This window comes from Festucalex cinctus, chromosome 4, assembly GCF_051991245.1.
Source record: "Festucalex cinctus isolate MCC-2025b chromosome 4, RoL_Fcin_1.0, whole genome shotgun sequence".
In the NCBI taxonomy this organism is placed as follows: Eukaryota; Metazoa; Chordata; class Actinopteri; order Syngnathiformes; family Syngnathidae; genus Festucalex; species Festucalex cinctus.
The window spans coordinates 14,022,015-14,046,369 of record NC_135414.1 but is presented as its reverse complement, the minus strand read 5'-3'; the positions used below and the strand labels follow the sequence as shown (position 1 = coordinate 14,046,369).

The 24,355-nt window shown below is 39.4% G+C and overlaps 1 protein-coding gene across 2 annotated transcripts in view; it reads right to left on the bottom strand.

Moving 5' to 3' along the window:
- The window catches only part of fam189a1 (family with sequence similarity 189 member A1), a 76,526-nt gene that overhangs the window by 10,737 nt on the left and 41,434 nt on the right, over nucleotides 1-24,355 (bottom strand). Inside the window, exons 1-3 of one of the 2 annotated variants that reach the window (XM_077519074.1) lie at nucleotides 23,355-24,193; nucleotides 3,761-3,871; nucleotides 2,644-2,775 (exon numbers count right to left, since the gene is read on the bottom strand). In XM_077519074.1, the coding sequence (XP_077375200.1) occupies nucleotides 2,644-2,775; nucleotides 3,761-3,871; nucleotides 23,355-23,399 (288 nt within the window). In that variant the 5' untranslated portion in view covers nucleotides 23,400-24,193. Of the gene's footprint in view, nucleotides 1-2,643; nucleotides 2,776-3,760; nucleotides 3,872-23,354; nucleotides 24,194-24,355 lie in introns of those variants that run through there. The other variant, XM_077519073.1, reaches the window with a different exon arrangement.

Genomic DNA, 24,355 nt, shown 5'->3' with positions numbered 1-24,355 from the left:
AAACTTGAAAGGAGGTATGTGGTTGGCTGGCACGCCATGCTTTACTTAAAACAGAAGGCGCAAGTTTACGTGACTGATAGGACGAATAGTTGGTGAGTCATCTTGCTAGGGCGGGCACGGCTGACTGACAGGGCGGGCACGGACCCCCAAGGCCCGCCCATGGCGACGGGTCCGGGTCCTCATGTGCCACAAAAAAAATCAAAATTGAGATATTCATATATTCAAATTATACACTTAATTCCATTTAAAATGATATATAATAAATGGACATACCCCCCAATATATATATACATATATGGACAATTTTTACCACCGAAAACACTTAGCAGTGGGTGTTTCAAGCCAGGATCCCTGGGATAACGAGAACTTAGCAAAGAACGAACTTCATTGTTTGCATCAACCATTCAGAGTATTATCTCGGTATCGTGAATGGTGATTGTAACTTATTTGCAGAAGTTAGGTTTATATTTCACAGCGATTGTTTTTTCTCGTGTGCTTTGCTTCCATCTCGTTGTTGATGGTTCTGATGATGCAGACCAATCTTTGAGTAGGAAAAATACCTTCTGCATTCTACAAATCTGCATTTAGAGCTCCTCGCACACTTATTGCTACAACCGTACGCCACACACGGTGGTACTTTCGCTGGAGAGGAAGAAAATAATGTGGGGGGAAAAATTCCGCAGCGGAAAAGTCACTGTACACTACAGTATTCAACTTACTGTTGGTGTGGCAACGCAAGATGGCCGCCGCCGGCTGCACTTCTCGCTTTAGCATGAGCAGCCCACTTTATTTACCGTGCCGTATCCGCCTGGGAATCCACCTCAGAGTCTGACCGTGGTCTTTTTTGAAGCTTTAGGACAGCATGGTAGTGTTTTAATTTCATTTTCTTAACTCAAGAGGTATGGTTGTACACACCCGTCTTGATCGGCTAGCATGGGCTAGCACCACGCATCACTCATGTAAGTCCGTGGATGAGCGGCACTCTCCGGAACAGCTTTTTGGGATCAAAACATGCATTGCCAAGTGTACCGGAAAACGCTGACAGTATGTTCTTTGCACGTTAAAAAGTAGGGCTACCTGAATGCTCACGGGCAAATTTTAGAAGTGCCGGAGTTCCGTACTGGTGCATTCCGGCCCACTTAAAACACTGGACGTACCTCAAAAACTGACAATGCTACAGCAATATTAATGCTGGAAAGTTGAAATCTCTAGTTTTGAGTGCGTCCTATTTTTTTTTTTTTTAACAATTACACTAGCATTCAACGCTACTCAGTGTTTACCAGTGTAGATTTTTTAACACGATACAATGTTGGAGTAACACTAGTTAAGTGTGAAAAAAGTAGCACTTTGAAAAGTCTCAGATTTACACTCATTGTTGTGGACACATATAAACACTTTTCTAGTGTTAGATTTAACACTCGATTTTAGCGATTTTGCTGTGTTACTGTGATGTAATTTTCTCTCAACAGCAAGTGACAAAATGGCCGTCTTCTGATAGTGATAAAAATGGATGGATAACTCATATTCCACCAATGCAATATTAACCAGAATACCATGTTTAGACAAGTGGGGCTGCATCGAACATATTATTGTCAAGAAAGTTTTTTTAGGTTGACTTTTGCTTTAAGCACTCTGAGATGTCCTGTCCCAAGTCAATCAAGGTAGAGATTTAAACAGGAATGTTACAAATCTGCCCTGGAACAGGAAGCTAAGTTATTACAATGCTGCATTCCGCTTAAGAAATACAGACCCAGTTCCATCTGAAATGGCTACATTTGAAAGTTGTCTGCGGTCAGCGTTCTGTAAATCTACTAGACTAAACTCGGCATAAGGGGATCATCACTTGCGGAAGAATATGTCAGTATCATTAGGAGCAGGAGCAGAGTAACAGTTGATGTGGAATGGCCGAAGACTCAGGGGAGCAGATCATGACCGCTTCTGGTTCGACATAACTCAACACCTCTGACTACTTTGGCTCTTAATAAAGGTTTACTGCCCTAATTCCCATATCTCGTTGAATGAGGGATGATCGCTATGATAAATGCACTTGATCTTTCATCCTTTCAAAAGCATGTTTCATTCTGAGGAGTCTTTTTATTTGGTTATCCATGTTTTATAATCAATCAGGGGCGTAAAATGAATGGATATGATTGCCGTTACCCAATAAAGGCACAGTGACGCATGTGGTATATCATGCCTGCAGACTGTCCCGTCAAGATAATCTTCCGAGATCATGCAATTGCAGCCAAGCCATACGAGTAGTGTCCAACAGACTAAGAGGTTTGTCACTTGGGGAAAGAAAAATGTTGTTGCCATTCTTCACTTGCTCTCTAATTAATCTGTAACTGGTGAAGCTGGAAACAGCACACACATGTTCTCGCGTGAAATGTTTTGCACGACAGTTGAGACATGAACGAATTTGATACCTTTTGATACAGAATTAGTTCACAAGATTGGAGGCAATTCCATTCTTTAAAGGAATGATGATCCATGTTCTACCAGTGAGCAATTACTGCATGAGAAACATCATTGGACATATGAACTTTAAGAGGAAAATACATTAGTTTGTTGAAAGCATGCAGGTTTCTTTTGGTAAACCACTCTTTGGACGTAAACGATGCATCACTGGTCCCCTGAACGCACCTTGAGACGTAAGCGTATGGTATTGCAGTCCCTCAGTGGGTTAAGTTTCAGCGTCTCTCCGAGGTTGTTACAGCTTGAACTCTGTTGCTGTAGCTCACAGCAAACACACACTCCATCGCTGTCAAACTTGAGCTGGGATTAGAGGAGGAGAACATGAAAATTCACTCATGTAGTGGTCTGACAATTAAATGCAGTAAAATAGAGGGAGAGGGAGAATACTGCTGTTCTACATTGAAACGCAAAGGATTACACGTGTGCAGAAAATGAGTCACTGTGAAATATGAGGAGCTACCCAGGGAGGGATTGCGGTCGAGCACACCTCTGCAGTGTGTCCCAGATTGAGAGAAAGCAGGACATGAACCCAACAAGTATAGGTTAATTAATTTGGGGAGAGGAGATGAGATGCATTAAAATTTCGGCTGGGACTTGTGAGGAATCACTGGGGATCCACTTAAAGAAGTAAGCTGACGTCCACAGGAGTAGGGAGAAAATCAGCATCTAGTGCAGTTAACCAGTGTTGTTTTGATTGATTTGGTTTGGTCATACGCAATTTCGATTTCCATTCTTTAACATAGTGAAGGGTACATTACCATTTCTTGAGACCATGCTGTCAAAAGGGTTGAGAGGAATTAGTGAATGGAAAATATAAGCTACTGTACATTCAAAAAAATAAATTAATTAATTAATTAAAAAAAAAAAAAAAAAAAAAGAAGCAAGATGCCCTCCTTTGTGTACTGTATCGAAAGTGTGTCACCATTTGTGTTAATAAGTGTTATGCACATACTGCATGTTCAAATGTGGATTTGGCGTTGTTAAGGAGCAAAAGTCGTACAAAACACTGACAACAGGTATCAAGTTCAATATTTGTTCGTCAATGTTAACTTTGCTGCAAATGGTTGATTGTCTCTGTAAGTCTCTTTCCTTATCTGTTTTATGCCTGTATATCTGTCTTGTTTGATTGAGTGGTTAGCAGTGCAAAGTGTACCACACCTCTCACCCTATGTCTGTTGGATAGGCTCCAGTTTCCTTTTGACCTTGAACAAAACAAATGGTCGAGAAAATGGATGGATGCATGGAAGTTGGAGAGTGGGCTCTGGAGTGGCTCATATGGTCTTACCAGCTGACATTCTTCCAGTGAGTTGACCAGCTGAGCATTCTGGCAGGAGAGGATGGAGCCTGCCAGGTTGAGCATCACGCAAACTGCTGACAACAACATGAAGAATGTGATCTGCAATAGACAGAAGGAGGAAAGAGGGAAAAACAGAGAATGGAAAGATGTCAAGCATCATGTCATGTGCTATTGGTCAGAGAGACACTCCAACTCTTCTGTCCTGCACCTTGCATTGAGTCATCACACGCTTCACTACAGTGGACATTTGCACTACAGTACATAAAATCAATAATTTCTTTTAGTTGTAATCATGTGACTGCTTAGCGGCAAACATAATTATTTAATTGTGCAACAGATTCAAACTCAGTAATAAAAAAAAAAGAAAATGTGCAATTGTACAGCTTTAACATTGCAAGGGAGGAGTTTTCTTTCTTTTGGTAATTTTTTAGACTAGTGCAGATCGAAGAGGGTGTTATGCAGTATTGTGGGAGGGAATGCAGTCAACTCCTGGCCAATTGTAGGACTCGCGAAAGTCCATGCAGTCAAAGGAAGTGCAAGAAAATCTGGGCGCTGTGGATGGGCACTTGTAGACTGCCTTCCATTCTCAATGTCCATTTGTGACACTCCTGATGAGGCAGATGCATAAGGTATTAATGACTTAAAGTTGTGTTCTTAAAATCTAAACATCTATATTTAACATTTTGAGTTGAATATTTTTTTTATTTTTTATTTTATTTTTTATTCAATGGACATGTGTTTTATAAAATAAATGAAGACAAATGTATATATATATATATATTTTTTTTTTTTAATAATAAAAAATACCTCAACGTGCAATGTAAGAGACATTCCCTTACTTTAGACATGGAGAGTGAATTATAAAGTAGGTCCAGAATATTGAAAAAGAAGTAAATAAAGCAAGCCATAACAGCTGTCAAGATCATTACTGTTGCTAGCCGTGCAATTGTTGCTAATGCTAACAGCTAGCTGCTGGCCACTAACATCGGATATTTGTGCCGTACCATAAAACGACAGCGTAATTAACTAGCGGTTTCTTCGCATCCTAAATTAGCGGTTGAGTTTGGGATAGCGTTGTGTTGATGTTGGTCACACTTTGTAATGTCAATAAAAAACATCAAGCTAGCCATCACACCACGAGATGCAATCTGTTGGAAGTAAGTTGGAAGTAAACCTTGCTGTCGACTGAAGATGACATACAGTTGCTCAGAGCTCAGGCAGCGACCAATCGCAGCCCACCTGTTTTCTGAAGCTGAGCTGTGATTGATTGTTATCTGAGACCTGAGCAACACTTATATCATCATCAGTTGACAGCAACTGGCAAAATGGCCGCCCCCTGAGATGGATAAAAACGGCTGGATTTTGCTGCTAAACTCATATTCCACTAACACAATATCAACTAGAATACCATATGTAGACTAGTGGGGCTGCATAGAACATATTGTTGTCAAAAAATTGGGGGATTGACTTCCTCTTTCAAAGCACTCAATTATTTTCTCAACTATCTCTCTTAATTATTTTCTTTCTTTGACTCAGATACTGCAATTTCTGAAACACTTTTTTTTTTTCTATCAAAGGGTAAATGGTCTATTGACAAATGTAAATTTTTGACCCAAAGTGAAATTTTTAATTTGTCTTTGAAGAAAAGCATAAGCCATTTCAAGCACACACTCATACACACCCCTTCACAGACACATACACACACATGCGCACAGCTACTATTTCTTAACAGTGATAGAGCTGGCAATTGAACTCTTCGGTGCAGTCTAATTTACTTTCATTCCAATCGTTCCCTTGGCCTCTCTTTCTACAGGGCAAAAGATTTTTTATTTCTTTTTCAAGCTGACAGCCCAGTGGATATAAATCCCTTTGACAGAAATATGGCTACAATTCAGGTATTTTAAATTACAGGTTAAGTGTAGCAGAATGCATTTTTGAATTGACAGCAGACAAACAGAACTGAGTTTATAGTAAAAATGTAACCCAGGTGAGTAGCAAGATCCCTTGCCTTTTACTTTTGTGAACGTAAGACTTCAGCAGTGCATATTTTCTGCAAACATACTAGGGATATTCAATACCAATTTTTTTCACACCAATACCAGGACGAGTACTCAACTCTTGAGTAAATACCAATGCCGATAGCAAGAACCGATAGATATAGTACTTTTGATACATGAAATTTCCCCCCAAAACAATGACAGATCAATTTAAAGAAAGACCTATATATCCCAAGATAGCATCCATCCATCCATTTTCTTAACCGCTTGCTCCTCACAAAGGTCGCAGGGGTGCTGGAGCCTATTCCAGCTGGCTTCAGGCAGTAGGCGGGGGACACCCTGGACTGGTTGCCGGCCAATTGCAGGGCACACAAAGAAGAACAACCCCATCCACACACACACCTAGGGACAATTCGGAGCACCCAATCAACCTGCCATGCATGTCTCTGAAATGTGGGAGGAGACCGGAGTACCCAGAGAAGACCCACGCGGGCACGGGCAGAACATGCAAACTCCACCCAGGAAGGCCGGAGCCTGGACTCGAACCGGAGTCCTCAAAACTGGGAGGCGGACGTGCTAACCACTCGATCACCGTGCCGCCCCCCAAGATTGCATTTTCCCTTAAAATTGTGGTAATCTTTTATTCTTCTCATTTCTAGTTCCTGACCGTAAAACAGCCACAAGAGGGTGGCAGTTACTGGTATCGGCTGCTGTCACAAGGACTGATACCTTGAAATAAGGCCATGTAAAGGCCTGATACCGATGCCTGATATCGGTACTTGCCCATGCCTAAAACACACCTCACAAATGTAAGTAAAGATCAAATATTCAAAGAAACAGATGCGGAATCAGAGAGGGGTTTAGACACACCTAGAATGTAGAAACCATTCATTTATAGGTTGGTGGGTGCACACAAGTACAAAAGGAGAAGAGCAAGAGAAAACAGTTGGAGGAGGGGAGGAAGTGGATGAAGCATTTAACTGGCTGATGGATGGATACAAGAGAAGTGTTTTTCACAATGGCACAAAATTGGTAGCCTGAGAGTCTGATTAGTGAACGTGAAAAACACTTGCGGAAAAGGTGAGAGGAGATGGAGAGAAGAAATCTACACAAGAAAGAGTTCTGAGGTTCAGGGTTTCCGTGCTTTAGCCTTACTGTGTTGGGTTTACATGCCCTCCCTATACTTGTGTAGGATTTCTATGGGTACTTGGGTTTCTCCCACATTCGAAAAACACTTTTTTTTTTTTTTTTTTGGTTAACTGAAGACTCCAAATCTAAATGCTAATCCAAGCATGCCATTATGGGACTTTTGGGGTTTTTCTACTGGAGCAGTCATAATGTAACAGAAAGGGACCTATATTTTTCAATGGAAGCACCAATCCATCTATTTGCTATACTGCACTGTATGGTCGTAGGTGAATTGGAGCCCTAATTTTTGATTAAAGCCTGAAGACTTTTGCACATGTCTGATCTAGAGGATGTTCGTGGAACAATTTTCAATGTCTTCTTAAATTACAGTGTGTATGGTTCTCACTTAGCTGAAATGAGGTATGAATTACCTTTCTGGGGTGAAGAAAACATCCTGTAAGGTCAGAAAATGTAACTATTATTACAGATTGCGTGGATCACCGTTTTTGAGCAGCTTCTAGTAATACAACCCTGCATTGAGTACCCAGTACAGCAGATGCATTCAGTTAATAATGCATGATGGCAGCAATCTTCGGATGATGTGATGACAAGGTTAAGGACAGTGAGACATGTCTGCCATATAGACACCTTAACCTCCATCCTCATGCTTAATGCCTCCATATAATTAGGCAAGAAACCATTTTAGAGGACAAACACATAAAAAAAATTAATGAATTAATGAGTATCTCATGTGTCGTAAAAAAGACCAACTACTAGACGTCTATAACGGGTGGTGGTCAGTGAGGTGAGGATTTTGGACGCATAGGAAGGCAAGCCACGGAAGTTAGGAAATACAAAGTCTTCATATACAAAAATACAAAGTAACGTCAGAGAGCGTTCAGGTTTGGATTCATCACACATGGAAGACAGCTTGCATGCAAGAAACCTCAACATACATACTGACAAATGTGTCATTCAATAACTCTTGCTAGGGCATTGCGCAATTCTATTTGACAGAATAAAAGTCTATATGACAAAATAAGAATGACTAGACAAACTAAAAGTGAATAATAGCATAGCAACTGACATTCTTATCATAAAGGACATTTGCATAAGACTAGACAAACTAAAAATGGCGAAAACATAATCAAATATTGTCATCATAACGGACATAGCAACTGTATAGCAACTACAAAATAAACATGACTAGACAAAATACGACTAATAACTCAAATAGTAACTGCACCATCAAAAGGGGTCAACATAATACAAGATGACAATTCAATGGCTCCCTGATTGACCCCAAAACACAGTCAGAACAAGTGGGACTGCAAAATATGCTCCATTTAGGAATAGAATAGTATATTAGAATTTAAATTATATCTCATTTGGGGACATTTCAATATGCAAAACATCACATGCGGGTCACATAAAGAAATAATTTGTACATGAAGAAATACTTTGTATGAGACTGTATCAAGAGATTGAGCTCATGAGTAATAAAAGTAATAAGACATCTTGATCTTCCCCAGATGGCTGATAGACTGTAAGGATGAGTCAAAAAGCCTGTCAGAGCGGCTGCGCCAATGGGGGAAAAAATACTAAATGTCTTTTTCTTTTTAGTAATTTATTATAATATTGAGGGGAAACTCACTTATTATTCTAAGTTTACTGCAGGGTGCACCTCCGCTTCTTGACCAAATCTGCTCAGATAGGCTTCAGTTATAAATACTATTCACCACTTCCCTCACAAAACTATTCTCAAAGTTGCCTTTGAATAAATATGAAACTCAGCCAAATTGGGTTTTTATTCGGTTGGAAAACTCTCTAGCAAAATATTTTACAGGGTTTATTGTACCATTTACTGTGTTGCTTTTGATCACAAATAACCACCCATAAATTAACGTTCACTACGTGCAGAGCTTTTAACTATATATGAGGCCAAGCTGAACATGGCAGCTTCCTTTTGGAGGGATGATCTGTCTGAGATAATCTGTTATCAATGCAACCATTGCAGAACAATTGTAAGGAAAATCCACAATAGATCATGCATGGAGGTATGAAAATGAGCAATTCCTTTCTGGCCAGTGTGGCCTGAGTGTCGCCTGTATATCCTCCATACTTTCTATGTTCTGTGCTGATTGTCATGCATTCTTGCACACCACTGCCTTCTCATTACAATGTAAGATCACACCACACCATTTAGCCGCTTGTTATTAATTACTGCGGAGCTCCACACTGCATGTCAAATAGAAAAACACACATGAGAGGCGAGTGGTAGACACTGCATGTCATCTTCACACTTTTTAACAGAGGACAACACACCACAATACAATCATTATTAATCTACATGACACCCACTCATGAATTACAGGAGAGTTCCCAAGATTCAGGTGAGTCGTTATGATTCTCCATACCTGTCACAGGATAGAATAGTTAAAATTTGGCAGGAGATCTACCCATATTTAAAAGACGAAAATGATGTTTTGGATGTCGAGATATTCAAATATGCAATTATGGTGTACAAACTTGTATGAGTTGTGATGCGTATCAGAGTGGAATTTTAATAAAATTTTAATCAAATGTCACTTCCAAAAGTCAGACTATTTGACATTTATGGCGCATGTCAGCAAATAGGCTGCCACAAGTCCGCAACAAAAATAGACAATTTTATTCCTGCAATAAGATGTATGTTTGTGTATGTATATGTATGTTCGAACCACTACTGCCACCTGTGGGCGGAAAATGAAACCGCACACACCCTTCTTCACATACACAATGTGCACATGACGTCACTTCTGCATAAAGAGGGTGGGTCAAATAAAAAGTCTATTGTAACGATATGTTTGGCCAAATTGTTACATTTGTCTGTGATGCAAGCTCTTGCATCCCTGCGTGTTTATTCCAAACAAAAGAAGTCAACGATAAGACTAAAATGTTTCCATATAAACAGTACAAGAAATGCAATGAAAGTGGAAATAAAATTAATGTTCCATTAATATAACATTCTTCCATGCTTAAGGTGTGAAAATTAGACGTTTTGTTGAATATTTTTCCATCAAAAATGGATGTTAAAAAATCGATTCGGCTGCCTATTGAATCGATTCGAGAATTGCTGTAGTATTGCGATATATTGCCGAATCGATTTTTTTTTAACACCCCTATTACAAATGACACATGCAGATTGCATGTCTAGACTATCATGTTATATTTTTTAAGTTAAATAGAAGTGTAACTCGCACATCAGTGTCCTCATAAAGCTCAACAAATCAGTATTTAGTCTGCAGCAGCACTGCGACAGCACTCATTTCTTTCCAATTATCTTCTGTCCTCCAGAGACATGAGCAACGTTTTGTTACAACTCAACATATCGCACCACTCTGATTTGGTTCTCCTTCGATAATACAGCATATATCAATCCTCATGCTCCTGCAGAGCTCCAGAACATCTGTTGCAATGATACTCAAAGGACAGCTCATGATGTTTCAACACAAATTGATATGCACTGACTGTATGCAATTAAATACCCTAAAATGCTTAAAACCAAATGATACCCAATGAGAAAACTGGTCAAATAGACAACCTGAAGGTCAACCACAAATCATGAAAGAAAACGTGTTAGCATGCATGGTGGCCCGGCGTCTGCCTATACAAACACAAATCCAGGCCAGCAACAGCTGGTTGTCATCGTTCTCCTGATAAGGGCTAACTTTATGCCTTTTTCCCTCCCCCCGTTGAGAGCCGTGGCGTATATTTATGTATCTGGGAGCGTGAGTGTGTGTGTTGAGACATCATCACCAGGATTACTGCTAAACGGAGTCAAGTGACCTAAGGCTCAAATAAACAGAGCCGATGTTGATTCATGCTCCCAGCGGTGTAACCCAAGGGACAGCTCGCTGACCAAGACATAAACTCCACGGACTGCCTGATCCTGCTGGGGAAAAGCTTCATCTCAGCAGCATAGGAGAACTGAAATTCAAGTATTTTTGAAACTCAACAAAGACATGCTTACTCATATGTTGCACGAGTTATAATATACACTATGAGGACAATTTATCATCAACAACGGTGGCAAGCTGTTAATCTTTAGACTTGGGGAGTAACAGAATACGGCATTACTTAATTAGGAAAGGATTCCGCTAGAGTTGACATTTTTCTACATTTAGAAAAAAAGGGGATTTTTAGAGGATTGTAAGTTTATTGCATTTTTATATTACATCTTAGATATTGCTTTAGAGATAGCATGAGAATGAGCCAGACATTTAGGCTCACAGCACCAAGCGATAATAACATGGTCTTAGCTACAAAAACAAACAAACAAACAAACAAACAAACAAAACCATGCATAATTTACCGGGTTGTATATGAAGCAGGGGAACACAATTACCGTGTAGTGTAATTGAGTCTTCCAGCTGTGAAATTGCTGTCATCATGCAAGTACTCAACTTCTTATTTAAAGAAACATTTGCAGGTAATAAAACTGACTGATATGAGCTAAAGTTAACTTTACTTAGTTAGCAAACATCCAAACAATTGCCTCTGAAAATATTTATAATTTAATGAAATTCATCAAATAAAATTTGAGACGGTTTGGTGCATACTAATTGTGTAGGCTGGGTAGTTGTACAATAGTTAAGGCTACACTACTATAGTAATATTAGTTAGTGTAGCGTTGAGACATACGTACATTGTACGACTACCGGTAATTAAAAAAGCATATGTCCGAAGGTCAAAATATTACATCATTTACATTACATCATATACATTAGAGTACACAAAAGGCATTTAAAAAAACTTTTTTTTTAACACTAAATCCCGACTCGCTACTCTCCGCTGGTGGGACGTCACATGCTCTCATGTAAACAAGCGTGTAAACTTGGCCACCCCTGCTGTAGTTGCATAAACTCAAAATGAACGACAGCCCAAAAAACAAAACAAAAACATGAATAGTAATGATTCCGTGGTCATCATCGTGTCTCAGATTTATAAAAAAAAAAAGATGTCATACATTGACCAAAAATGAATGTGATGGCAAAAGAAAAGCAAAAATTGTTGATAAAAAGGGAAGGGCACTTTTGGAAATATTTTTGGATATATTAAGTGGTTAAAATGTGTTTGATAGATTTATTGTTCCATAAGGTGGCTTCATATTTCTTTTGGCTGGACGATAGATTTATTTCATGTCTTAAATTTACGTTTCTGAAATACTTCACACTGTGCACATATTCTGTTTAATTGTGTTGGTGTCTTTTTAAAGGTTAAATATTTATATTTCAAATTGAATTATCAGCCTTTTGTTTTCCTGATCCTTAATTTGAAAAAATAAATAAATAAAATAAATAAATAAAAACATTTATAACTGTCAATAGACTAATACATATTTAAACTGATACATTTTTCAGTCATATCGCCCAGCCCTTTGTTGCGGTTCATTTAAATAATTGATTCAATATATAAAAATCTAGAAGACATTTTTGTTGTTGTTTTTTAACACATTTGTAGATACTGTAAAAATTTGTGGTGTTTTAAGATTAATGTATACAAGCAACAAATGTCACTAGGTTTTGAATATTGAAATGAATCGTATCGAATCGAAAATCGTATCGTTCCCAAACTTAATCGAACCGTATCGAACCGTTCTGTTCTGAAAGATAATCGTTATTCAACCGAATCGCAACCTGTGTATCGAGATACATATCGAATCGGCCTCATGTCAGAGATTCCCACCCCTAGCGTTCATGCTTCCGATATTGAAGAACTTCACCCCCTGACCTCAATCCAATGAAACACTTTTGGGATTTAACAACAACATTGACGGTGAACAAGGTAGCCTTCTCTCAACTCCAACATCAGTGACCTCTAACGTACTTCTGGATGAATAGACAAAAATTCCCACAGACATACTCCAAAATCAATCACTGAGTGTGTCGAGGTACATCCGCCTGACCTTAGCGCAGGCAGCATAGATTCAGTTCTCCGTCAGTGACAGCGTGAATGTGAGAGTGAAAGGTGAGCGCTATGGAAAATGGATTTATGGATGGACACTCCAAAAATCTTGTGTAAAGAATGCTGAAGAGTACAAGATGTTAAACATTAGCTGCAAATGTGTGGAAGTGGCTTGATATTCACTTCCTGTATATAGCCACATGTCACAATATCATGCATGCACTTGGCAGGCCAACACAATATGAAATGCTTTTTACATTTACATCCACCTTTTATTAAAATTGATATTTACAAAATAATTGTATTATTGTGAAGTTGAAAAATCCCTTTTTGAAGTGACTTGCACTCTTAACTGTACCATTTATGAATTAAAACAATATAGACAAGACAAGTTAGCTCCTGGCTAACACAGTGGCCCCCAATTTTAACATTTTAGAGGTGCAAGCAAAAAATGTATTATTAATGATCGCAATCATTTGCATGATTGAGCCAAATCAAGTTACAATACATTTAGATGATGAAAAAACATTGGAATCAGGATGCTTGCTTCAAATGCCACCTGTGACATACAACATAATGCTATCAAGGGAGCAGAATTGGATCAGTAGTGATGATGTTGCTGAGACACAGGCTACTGCTAATTGTTCAATTCAGATAGGCGCACCAAACATGTTTTTGCTGTTGAGTGACAGAAAGCGAGAGGGAACTAGGAAACATTTCGCCTTCTCGATTGAGTGTATTAGATTTGATGTGTAGTTATGTTGACAGCTTGTCGGACTGCATCTCAACAGGGTATGATGGATTAGTTCCTGTGGTCGAAGACATCATCTGGATGTAATGGTCCACCCTTTTTATGAGCGAATGAGAAATGTGTCTCACTTAAATGCGTACAACTTAAAATATTTTTAATTTGATGAAATATATATATATTTTAAAGGGAAATATTGTTCAACATCACAGGAAGTACTCGTACTTCAGTGGATTTCACCTCTGTGCCGGTGCTCATGCATATCGATCAGAACAGACCGTGAAAGACGGTATCACCCTGAGAGTCAGCAGTTGATTAACCTCAACTTCTCAACATTTTAATCAATCACTGACCTCTGAAGAGCGCAAACAGGGAGGCGTGAGGATGCTGAAACGAGACAGATTGCTCAAATAAACTTTCCTGACTGTTTTATTGGATTTTTGACTGATTTTGCAATGCCCACAGAATATTGTGTTCTTTTGCTATAAAAACATGGAACCTACCAAAAGAAAGATTAGAGTCTCTTCTTTCATCAGGAAAAAAAAAAAGTATGTTCCTATCCATTTCCGTTTCGCATCAATTAGCATTAGAATATAGCTAAGTTTCATCACTATTCACAAATCTGTTTAAAACTGTGGGGAAAACGGCTTGTTGCAACATGGCCCTGGTTCATGTCACTCTGCTGCCACCTGCTGGCCGTTTTTGGCATAATTACCATTGCCACTACCCTGCTCTTCAGTTCAAAGGCTGCATCAAAGCCTTCTTCTGTATGTTCTAAAATAAAAAAAAAATAAATAAAAAAAAAAATAAATAAAAAAAACTACGTATAAATACGTCTTTGGGAGCATGGTAATATTTAGAATGGAACGTATTTATACGTTTTTGGAAGCAATGAGTTAATGATAAAATTGTGACTTAACAAAAACAATGACATAAATTAGTGCATTGCACATTATTTACTTGGAAAAAAATGAATCGAGATGACTTAATTCAAAAGGTGTGCAAAAGTGACAAAGTTGAACAGTATACGACTCCTGCACTTGGAGCCACCAAATTATTCGGTCTTCCTCATCTGACTGCAATTGCGTTATCTGACTCTTATTTATCCGACCCCTCTTACTCAGGCTTAAGTGGTGTCCCTTGTGAGTCAGTGAAAGAGCCATTGCTCGTTCCTTTTCACACCGAATTCCCTTTGCATGATTTCTCCCATCATGTCTGTACCGATGACAATCAGCTGCCACTCCTTACTCTCATCTGAGAAAGGAGAAGAAATGAAGGTAGACCTCAACTTGTCTCACAACTGACTGGGTCTATACGCACTTTCTCAAATCGATCCTAACAAGACGGAGCTCCACTTTATCCCCCTGGAAATGATTGACCTCTCGCAGACCTGTTCCTCCAATTTGTAAGCTTCCCAGAATGTTTTCATTCCTCTTGACCACCAATTGCCCTGTTTTAGCCTCATTGCTGTGCTAACTAGCCCCCACATGCTCTGCCTCTACAGCAGGGATCGCCATGTTGTTGACCACATAGGTTGTCGTGGGTTTGTTTTAGAAATAGCTCACCAGTTATGGTAATTGTGATTTCCTAGGAATAAGTGATCGTTTGAAAACATAAATGAGAGATATTATATTTATGTTTCCTATAACCTATTAAAGCATTGTTAATAATTATTGTGAGAAATCATTCATATAAGTGCACTTAATTGCATATCAAGATTACATGAGTTGCTTTCAGTTTGAAAAAGCTTGGAGGACCCTGCTGTACAGTTTTCGTAACGTTTTCGTTTGAAAGCACACTTAAACCTCATGGTCCTTGTAATTTCCTGTCAGTATTACTCTGTCAGGTCTTCCGCTACTTGTTCATATGCACACTGTATGCTAATTCCCCCCCACCCCAATCTTCAACCAGGGTAAACCACTGACACAAAAATGAGTGAAAGCTTGTGTCGCTGCAAAGTAGGACCAACACCACTTTCACGGTTTTATTTAGGTGAAATTCATATTGTGGGGTATATTCACTAAGAAAGCGCCGTGTCCGGTAATAGCACGAAATATTGCACCACAACTTCACCCGCAGTCTGCGCCCAGTTACCCACCTATTCACTAAGGATATTGCTCTAATCATATAACGGCGCAAACACGCCCACAAAACTGACAGCTTGGAGCAAATTTGCACCTGATTTACCACACATGGGAATGGATTTGCGCCAAGAACATGGTTGTTATAGTAACAGTTGCGAGAAAGATGACATTATCAGAAAGCGAGGTTGGACCGAGACTAAGCGTTTATAGCGCCATTAAGCTGTACAGAGCAGAGAGGACGACGGCGATGTCATTCATTCATAAAGTACAAATTATTGGTGCGATTGTTTTTTAGAAATATATTTTCAGAGGTTGGCGTGGTCGTACAGTATGCATCTGGCACGTAAGAATGATCGAAAAATGCCTCCCTGCCATTGGCGATCAGCCCGGGTTACGTTGTCCTAAACGGAATGTCCGCTTACCCCCTCCCCCCCCCCCCCCCTCTCTCTCTCTCTCTCTCTCTCTCTCTCTCTCTCTCTCTCTCTCTCTCTCTCTCTCTCTCTCTCTCTCTCTCTCTCTCTCTCTCTCTCTCACTCTCTCTCTCCTCTCTGTGTGAACAGCCAGAGAGCGACGGTGCACCGTGCCATGCACTGCTGTCATGATCCGGGGATCGAGGTTGCGGCAGGTTAATACATGCTTTCCAAAAACGTTATTGCGTCATGCAAACTCTGTGTGGCTATTTGCGCTGGCGTTAGTGAATTAGACCCTGCATATCAATGAGTCTTATTTGCATTGGGGTGGACATATTTTGCGTCAAATGTCTGCAATTACCTAATTTACATAAGCGCAAATAACACCGGCGCACCATGGCCCAATCTGGTTGGCCGTGCACTTAGTGACGGATTTCCCCATCTGCGCGTGTTTAGTGAATTAGGTGCTCCCGGATTGCTCCATTTTTACCTTTTAGCGCGGTGCAAAGGCGACGCAAACCTGCATTTACAAAAACTTAAAACTATTTAAAAAAAATCCTCATAAAAATTTAAAACTAATTGCCAAAACTAGCAAGTGTTATAAACCATTTTTCAAATATTCTATCTTTTCCCAAGTTTTAAGGATAGTGTAAGTTGTTACATTTGACACGAGGACATTTTTCTGGTGCTGCCTAGATCATGCTGCACTTGCTTTTTGGAGCTATCAGATAAGGAGGTCTAGCTTAATTCATATTCTAATTAATATGGGGCCACATTTCCTGCTTCTTGTGCCTCAGGGGAGGACATCCTTCAAGAGGCATTATGTTGAGCCAAAAGGTTTGCATTCACTCAGCCTTGCTCTGTCTCTGGCCTGGCTTTCACGGAAGCATCGCGCATGCTTTGGTACAATTACTTACGTGTTATTTCCTGTCATTTGATACTTAATGCACGTACATGTATGTGGACGATAGCAATAAGGAATCACGGATGATCACGTGGGTACTGCAAGAGAGAGAATTAAAGGGATTCATACCCTTCAATATGGGGATTAAGTGTCATACATGGGGATGAGTTCTCATATCATTCACTATAGGGCCCCACTGTTATTGTTTGATAAGAGTACATTTGAGGAAAAAGTGTGATTATGTGGCAATAACAGTATTAGACTGCATATGTTCTAGCATTGTGATGAAAACAATGAAATTGACAATCTGAAATGTTTTTCTCCCAGAATTGAAATGTATCTACTTTAAATAAGAAAGTTGTAGATGTGCTGCACATAATATGCTAAAGCTTTGCCTCAAGCTTTGAATTCAAACAAAAGAGCAAGTTTGAAGCATATCATTACTTTCCAACGCTATACTGCAATTAAGAAAGCTAAGTGCACTTGTACACCAGCTGTTCCCCGACAAACCAACATTCAGGCGCGGTTTATGTTCCTCTCTTGTAAATAAAGTGTGGCAAAGCAGAACAGCATGTTTCCACATATCGTATGCTGTCAAAACAATGTATTTACTTTTTAAATTGATAGTGTTCATACTGAATGAAGGAACTAATGAATATAGCAACCCGTTTTGTTTTTGTTTTTGTTTTTTGCACCCAATTACGTTCTGTTTACTGGAAGTATAATAATAACCCATAATCCAAGGTTGCTGTTGCTCATTCAATACAAGGTTAATGAAGGAAGTGTGATACAGGCAGCATTTGAAGACTATGAAAATGCTTGAATTAACAAATATCCTTCGAATCTTGAATGTAGCCAACTTGAAATTTTGAGTTACAACTTTGTGAGTATGGTCATCTTAAACTGCAGCTTGAAATCACATTCTTGTAACTGCACTAAAATCAAACTCCGGTCAGTGATACTGTAGTGGTTCAATCATCTGAGCTTTATGCAGGCAGCAAGGGTTCGGTTCAGGAATGCACCAGAACGTAAACACCACAACATACATATATATTTAAGACTGTGAGAACTCCATAAGTAGGATGGATTTGTTAGTCAAGTGTAGGTTATTACCATGGGACCTGATGAGATGTACACACTCCTCTGCCATTTTATCCACTTGCATGCTTTCCATAAACCATATCGCTCGCCACAATTCATGTGCACTGGGCAGGAATTAGCAGGAAGATCGAAAGTTCGAAAAGTAACGTCAAGCAGAAAAGATGTATAAAAAGTTTAGAACTGCCTGGAATGTTGCTACAACAGGGAACTTTCTTCCTAAGAATGTGATTCTTTCTTCTGTGTACATGTTAACTCTTGTGATGTAAAATATGTGGATTAAATAATACATTTCAACATTTCTGTCAGTGAAGATTTGCGTCATAGCCTACGACACACTTCTCTCAGCTTGACGTGGTGCCAGGCAGGTGCTTGTTGCAAATTCTCCACAAAGGCAGTGAAGGAAAGCACCATTAAAATGACAGGCAACATCATCAATCAGCAATCATTTTTAGAATTAATAATAGAAGAGTACATTATAATGCCATTCTCAATGGAAAACAGCGTCAACAACGTCCGTGGTGATCCAATCCTAAAACCACGCGATACCAAAGAAGACATACAAAAAAAGAAAAAGAAAAAAAAGAGTATCAAGAGACACTGTCAAACTCCAAAACTGATGAAGCATCATATCTGATCTTATGATTAATAACATGGACTAGATAAACTCACGCACTCCCGAAGAGAGAAGAGAGCTCCTTCTTAGGAAGTGTAGAAAGAAATCGAATACATTCCTCAAGTTTAAAATACATCAGAGAGTTAAGAAAACCACAGGCTCAGAATCAGAGAAACTTTGCTTGCAATCCATAATGCACGTTTGCATGTACATTGCTCCCCTTGGAGGAATGTACCCACCACCACAAAGATTTCATCTTTTATTTTTTTCTTTCACAGTTGGATTCTGATTTGATAGTCTATTGGCAGAATCGCTGTATGAAGAAGAAATGATTTGGTGTCAGGAGAAGTGAGAAGAGTCCGTGCTCATACAAACTAACCAAAGACCGAACACTCTCATTTCCAGCTTGCATGGTCTTTTTCTCAGTCTGGCAGCTAGGTGACAGAAGGAAAAAAAAAAAAAAAAAAAAAAAAAAAGTCAGTCAGTCTGGGTGAATCCTGGAAGCGGTTTTATGTGATAAAACATTTCCGCCATACTTTCTCTTCCTTTTTGAAGTATGTGTGAAGATACAACAGCGTACTGTGCAAAAATCTAAGGCCAGTATTAGATTTGTTGTTGTAGCAATGCCATAATGTCCATATAACTAGAATGCCAGTACAGACCTCCACCAAGGCTGAACTGTTAACAAAAACTAAAAGCGGCTTCGTTGTGAACACATCCTCATCCACTTAGTTGATGTACATTATGCCACTCCTGTTCAATTCTTTCAAGGATGTATAACAAAAGACTAAGCACTGAACTGATGAAAATGTATTTCGGCATCCAGCCAAATGTGACACCCTGTTCCACACGTTGAGACATAAATGACACTCTCAGAAAATGTCTGTCACTTGAACTGGACTGGAACAGACAGTAGAAATTGGTTTTTAACTTGCCTTCTAATCAGGACAAATACATGCTCGCTGACAGGCAATCTTTCAGCACAATCAATTTTTTTTCACTGGAGCGCAATGTGAGCATATATATAGTCATATTTCTATTAAGTAACAACACATTTCTTTATTTCAGCAACTTTAACTCGAGGGACAGCTGCAAAAATACACTTCTGAAACTACACTTTCAAGTGTAGTCAGTGCAAAGGTGTACAAAGGAACAAAGCAATTGTAACAATACATTCTGCATTCTGACTGAACAGCTTATTGAAAGAAAACTTTTTTTTTTTAAGTCTAGGAAAAGTGATTCAGATAATGGATGGATGGATAACTGAGATTGTGAGTCAGCTTTGCTGTGGGCTTCACATTATTTGCTTAAAGTGTGGTCAAACGTACATGTATTACAAACCAACAGTACCAGTGGCAGTTGAGATGACCCCCCATCCCCTGCTATCGACAACATTTCATGTAATAAGCGGTATGTATACATGTTGACGCATGGCTGGCTGGAAAGATGGACTTAATAGTCTGCTGTATAGACTACAGTACTCCTGACACGGACAATTACAGAGAGAGCAGCAAGCAGGCATGCTTGTTGGCTGTGCTAGAGTCAATTCATTAGACTGTGAAATATGGCTGATATAACTGTGCAAACCACAATTCCCTGCTTTATGACAAGTGACCTGACCGCACGGTGCTCATTCACTTAACAAAAGAATACAAACTGCTGGAACCTGCCTGAATGCCTCTACTTCCCCCAAACATTTCTCCAGATGACACCAAGCAGCTTGCAGAGCTAGTGAAGGAGAAGAATAAAACCAAGTGATGAGAGCAGAGCACATTTGTGCTGCTCACCCACAGCCAAAAAACAGCCATTATAAATGTGTCCATATTATTGAAGCCCGTCTGCTACATTTGAGTTTATTGTTATTCAAGGCAGCGTCCATTTAGGTAACGTTTGCCACCACCACCCCCACCTTTTTTTTTAATATAGTCCATCATAATGTCAGCATCTGCAAAGTAGTAAATATTTTAGAAACAGTTCCTGTGGCACTTATGCAGTTGTCGTATGGGCATCGTATTTGACTTGCATACAAATCATATTTAATGCATTTTGTCGATACCGCATTTCATCAACAAAACTCACTTTGCACATTACCGACAGCTACAGATGAATAGTTCAATCGGCATCAATTAAGTTAAAATGTAAAATATTTATTGCTTTGGATCTGTCATGATCTGAGCAGTCAGACTGCGCTCTATTTTTTTGTTGTTGTGTTGCAGCCATCTGACCGTGAGGGGCGATAACACGACTCACACAGCTCAGGTCATGTATACTTGCTTACAATGTTTTGTTATTTTACTTATCTTAATCTTTATCTTTACTGCATGACCGATTCCTGTTTCATGTACAGCACTTTGTATACAACAATGCTCGTTTTACAGTGCTTTATAAATAAAGTTGAGTTGAGTTAAAAAGAGACAGAATGACTGCTTAATTTTTGTTCCAGTGTTTCTGCAAATTACATTTCTGAAAAAGGCTGCGATAATGTATCCCCCCAAACCCCCCTCCCCCAAAGTAGTCCCACTCACAAAACACATTACAGCCACATCAATGTGTACTTCAAATTCATTGTGTAGCTTCTTCACTATATTAGAGAACATAAACAACTCCCCTATTAATAATGAAGACGGCATAGTTATAAAGAAAACACAAACAAAAGATTGAAAAAAAAAAAAATGAAAACCGTTGTCTCAACCTCTCAACCTTTTTCTTTTTTTAACCTTGCTTGTATTTCCAAATTGCTATTCATGAGGAAAATCATCAACACTATTGTGTCCAATGTGGGTGTTCAAAGCAAACAATCTTGTTTGTGTTCATATGCTATTACCCACTCAAATATAGTAGCTGTTTCTAGCTACTATCATTCTACAAAACACTTGTCATTTTGACGCTATACAAGAGGTGCAGTTTTTGGTTTTTTTGTATGTTACGAGCCTCGAGGCCACATCCAGCAGATAACATAAGATTGAGAATGATATGGCAAAAAAAGAAATGACAATCTCTAATAGAAGAAAGAATTATTGAATGTGTTTGGCTGTATTAGTTAGATGTGAGTCTACATTCTGATTAATGGAGAGCAACAGATGACAGACACATAACCCAAACAGATAACCCTGATTGGGCTATTTGCATAATTGTGTAGGTGTAAAAATGTGTATTATAGCTCACATTCCTGTGTAATTCTGATGACAAAATAACAACCTAACCAATTGCAAAGGCATAGCACGAGAGAAAAAGAGAATGACATGATGTTTTAGGATGCACGAGGGAAGTCAGTATTGCCATTTTGAGGCCACCATAGCGGCTACCAGGGGCCCAAAGCAATAAGTTGCTCCACTTTTAGCTGAGGCTGGACCAGCTTCAGTGTGGGACTGCAAACACACTCAAAGTAATCCCTGCCAGTGACAGAGAGAATGAGAGAGGCTTCCAGCAGCTGTCAAACTGGCCTTAATTGGTCTGATAATGTTTTGAATGATTTCATCATGAGAAGCCTTTCAAAGATGGCACTGTCATCTACATTGTTGTGCTGCTCTGGTGTTTCTTTGTACGGTTTTACTCCATTGTTCCCTCCTGGTTATTAGTCACTAGACCGTCTTCCTCTCTCACATTGTATATCCTCGTTCATTCTGTACCGTGTTGTTTATGGTTTGTCAGGGTCATGGGATGACTCATATCTCATAAACGCACTGCTGTCACACCAGGCCTCCTACAGAAATATGGGCCATATGGAAAGACTTTGGAAATTTTGGATTATTGTATACAGCATGTGTACATTTCTGGAGGTATACATTTGTGTGTGCGCACGCACCCTTGAGACCACAAATGGGGCTTTATGTGCTTTATGTGTGGATTTTGTTATGAGAAGCAGAAGTGTGTAAACTAAATATGAGTCAAATGTATCCCCACAGTAGTATTTTGTAAGCTTGTAAGAAAACAATGTCACCCAAAGCAAACTGAATTTTATGAATAACAGGGGAGCAAAATGTATTTTATGTTTTGTGTCTGCATGAATCTTAATGAAACATTTCATATGCGTGTGCTTTAGTGATAGGGATTGCAAACAAATTACATTTACCGTACATTATTATTTTTGGCCATGTATCTGTTCAGTTATTTGTCCTTATACTTTCTAATTATTTGTACGTCCCTTCCATAATTCATTAGAGCAACATCACATCCATGGCCAAAAATTTGTGACTGTTTATATCAAAAAGTTGCTGAAATTAATTTTGACAGCTTGCATATTTAACCAGAAATATTGATATTTGAAACTAGTGTAGTGAAATAGTTATTTGCATCATTGATATAGTGTTATATGGAAGTAACTATCTATGAAGATGCTTGTAAAAAATTTTGTCATTTACGTAAATGCTTTCATTGCTATCTATGAACTATTATATTTGGGATGCTACAATATCCTAATGTTATGATCTGAAAATGATCACGATATGAACCTCACAATGCAAAAATGATCACAGTATTGTGAGGAGGTTGGTGATGTTTTCAACAACAACAAAAAAAAAGCTCATGATACTCAAATTGGAAATAAAAGCACAATATTGTGCTTTTGTACATAATAGCAATAGACAGATATGAGTTTTTCAAGGCCGATACCGCCGGTACTCCCCTAATATATATATATATATATACATACATCATGAGCCCTGTGCCAAATATCGGCACCGATAATCGGTTCCATCCGGTTTATCCATGACACGACGTGAAGAGGTAGGACTCAGACGCAGATGGTAAGTTGGCCAACAAGGCTGCAGTTTAAATGACAGGAAACACAAGACGCCTCTTAAAGAGGGGAAAAACGCTGAACAAAAGGAGCTCCAAACTGGAGAGACAAAAAGGGCACTCAAAAACGGGGACAACAAAAAGCGCTCCGCTAGGGAGGAAAACAAGGGGCAAACTAAGGGCGCAAGACAAGGCAAGGCAAGGCAAGGCAAGGCAAGGCAAGGCAAGGCAAGGCAAGGCAAGGCAAGGCAAGGCAAGGCAAGGCAAGGCAAGGCAAGGCAAGGCAAGGCAAAAACACGGACTGTGGTTCAAGGGCTATGAGGACGCTTCCATGCACGGGTTGTGACACTTCGGCAAACTGCAGGTTGTGGGTGATGGCTTTTATGACCGGGGTGATTGGTAGCAGGTGGAGACAATCAAGGGCGTGGACCGGTAATGAGCTGAGCAGCAGGAAGGGTAAGTGACCTGAGGTGAGAGGGGAGTTGGTGATTTCAAAATAAACCAGGAAACATGACTAAAAAATAAAAGCATGGCCCGCCACCAGCGTGGCGGCGTGACAATCCATCCGTCTGTCTATACCACTTATCCTACTGAAGCTGGATCTGATCGAAGCTGACTTTGAGCAGCAGGCAGCCTACATCCTGGATTGGTCATTAGTCAATTCAAAGGACAAACAGACAGACAGACAACCATCCACACTTCCATATAGAACAGAAGTCAGGCTAGTAAACCACAACATCGACAGAAACATTGGTAAGCGCCTTGAACGTGAGATATTCTTTGTTTCTTTGACCCACTCCAGGTCCAACCTGTCGCTTTGAAAGTCAGTGGATGCACTGAAGAGCCACACGTCAAGGACACTTGACTGAACACGTCACGGACTACGTGAATAATAATTAAAAAAAAAAAAGAATT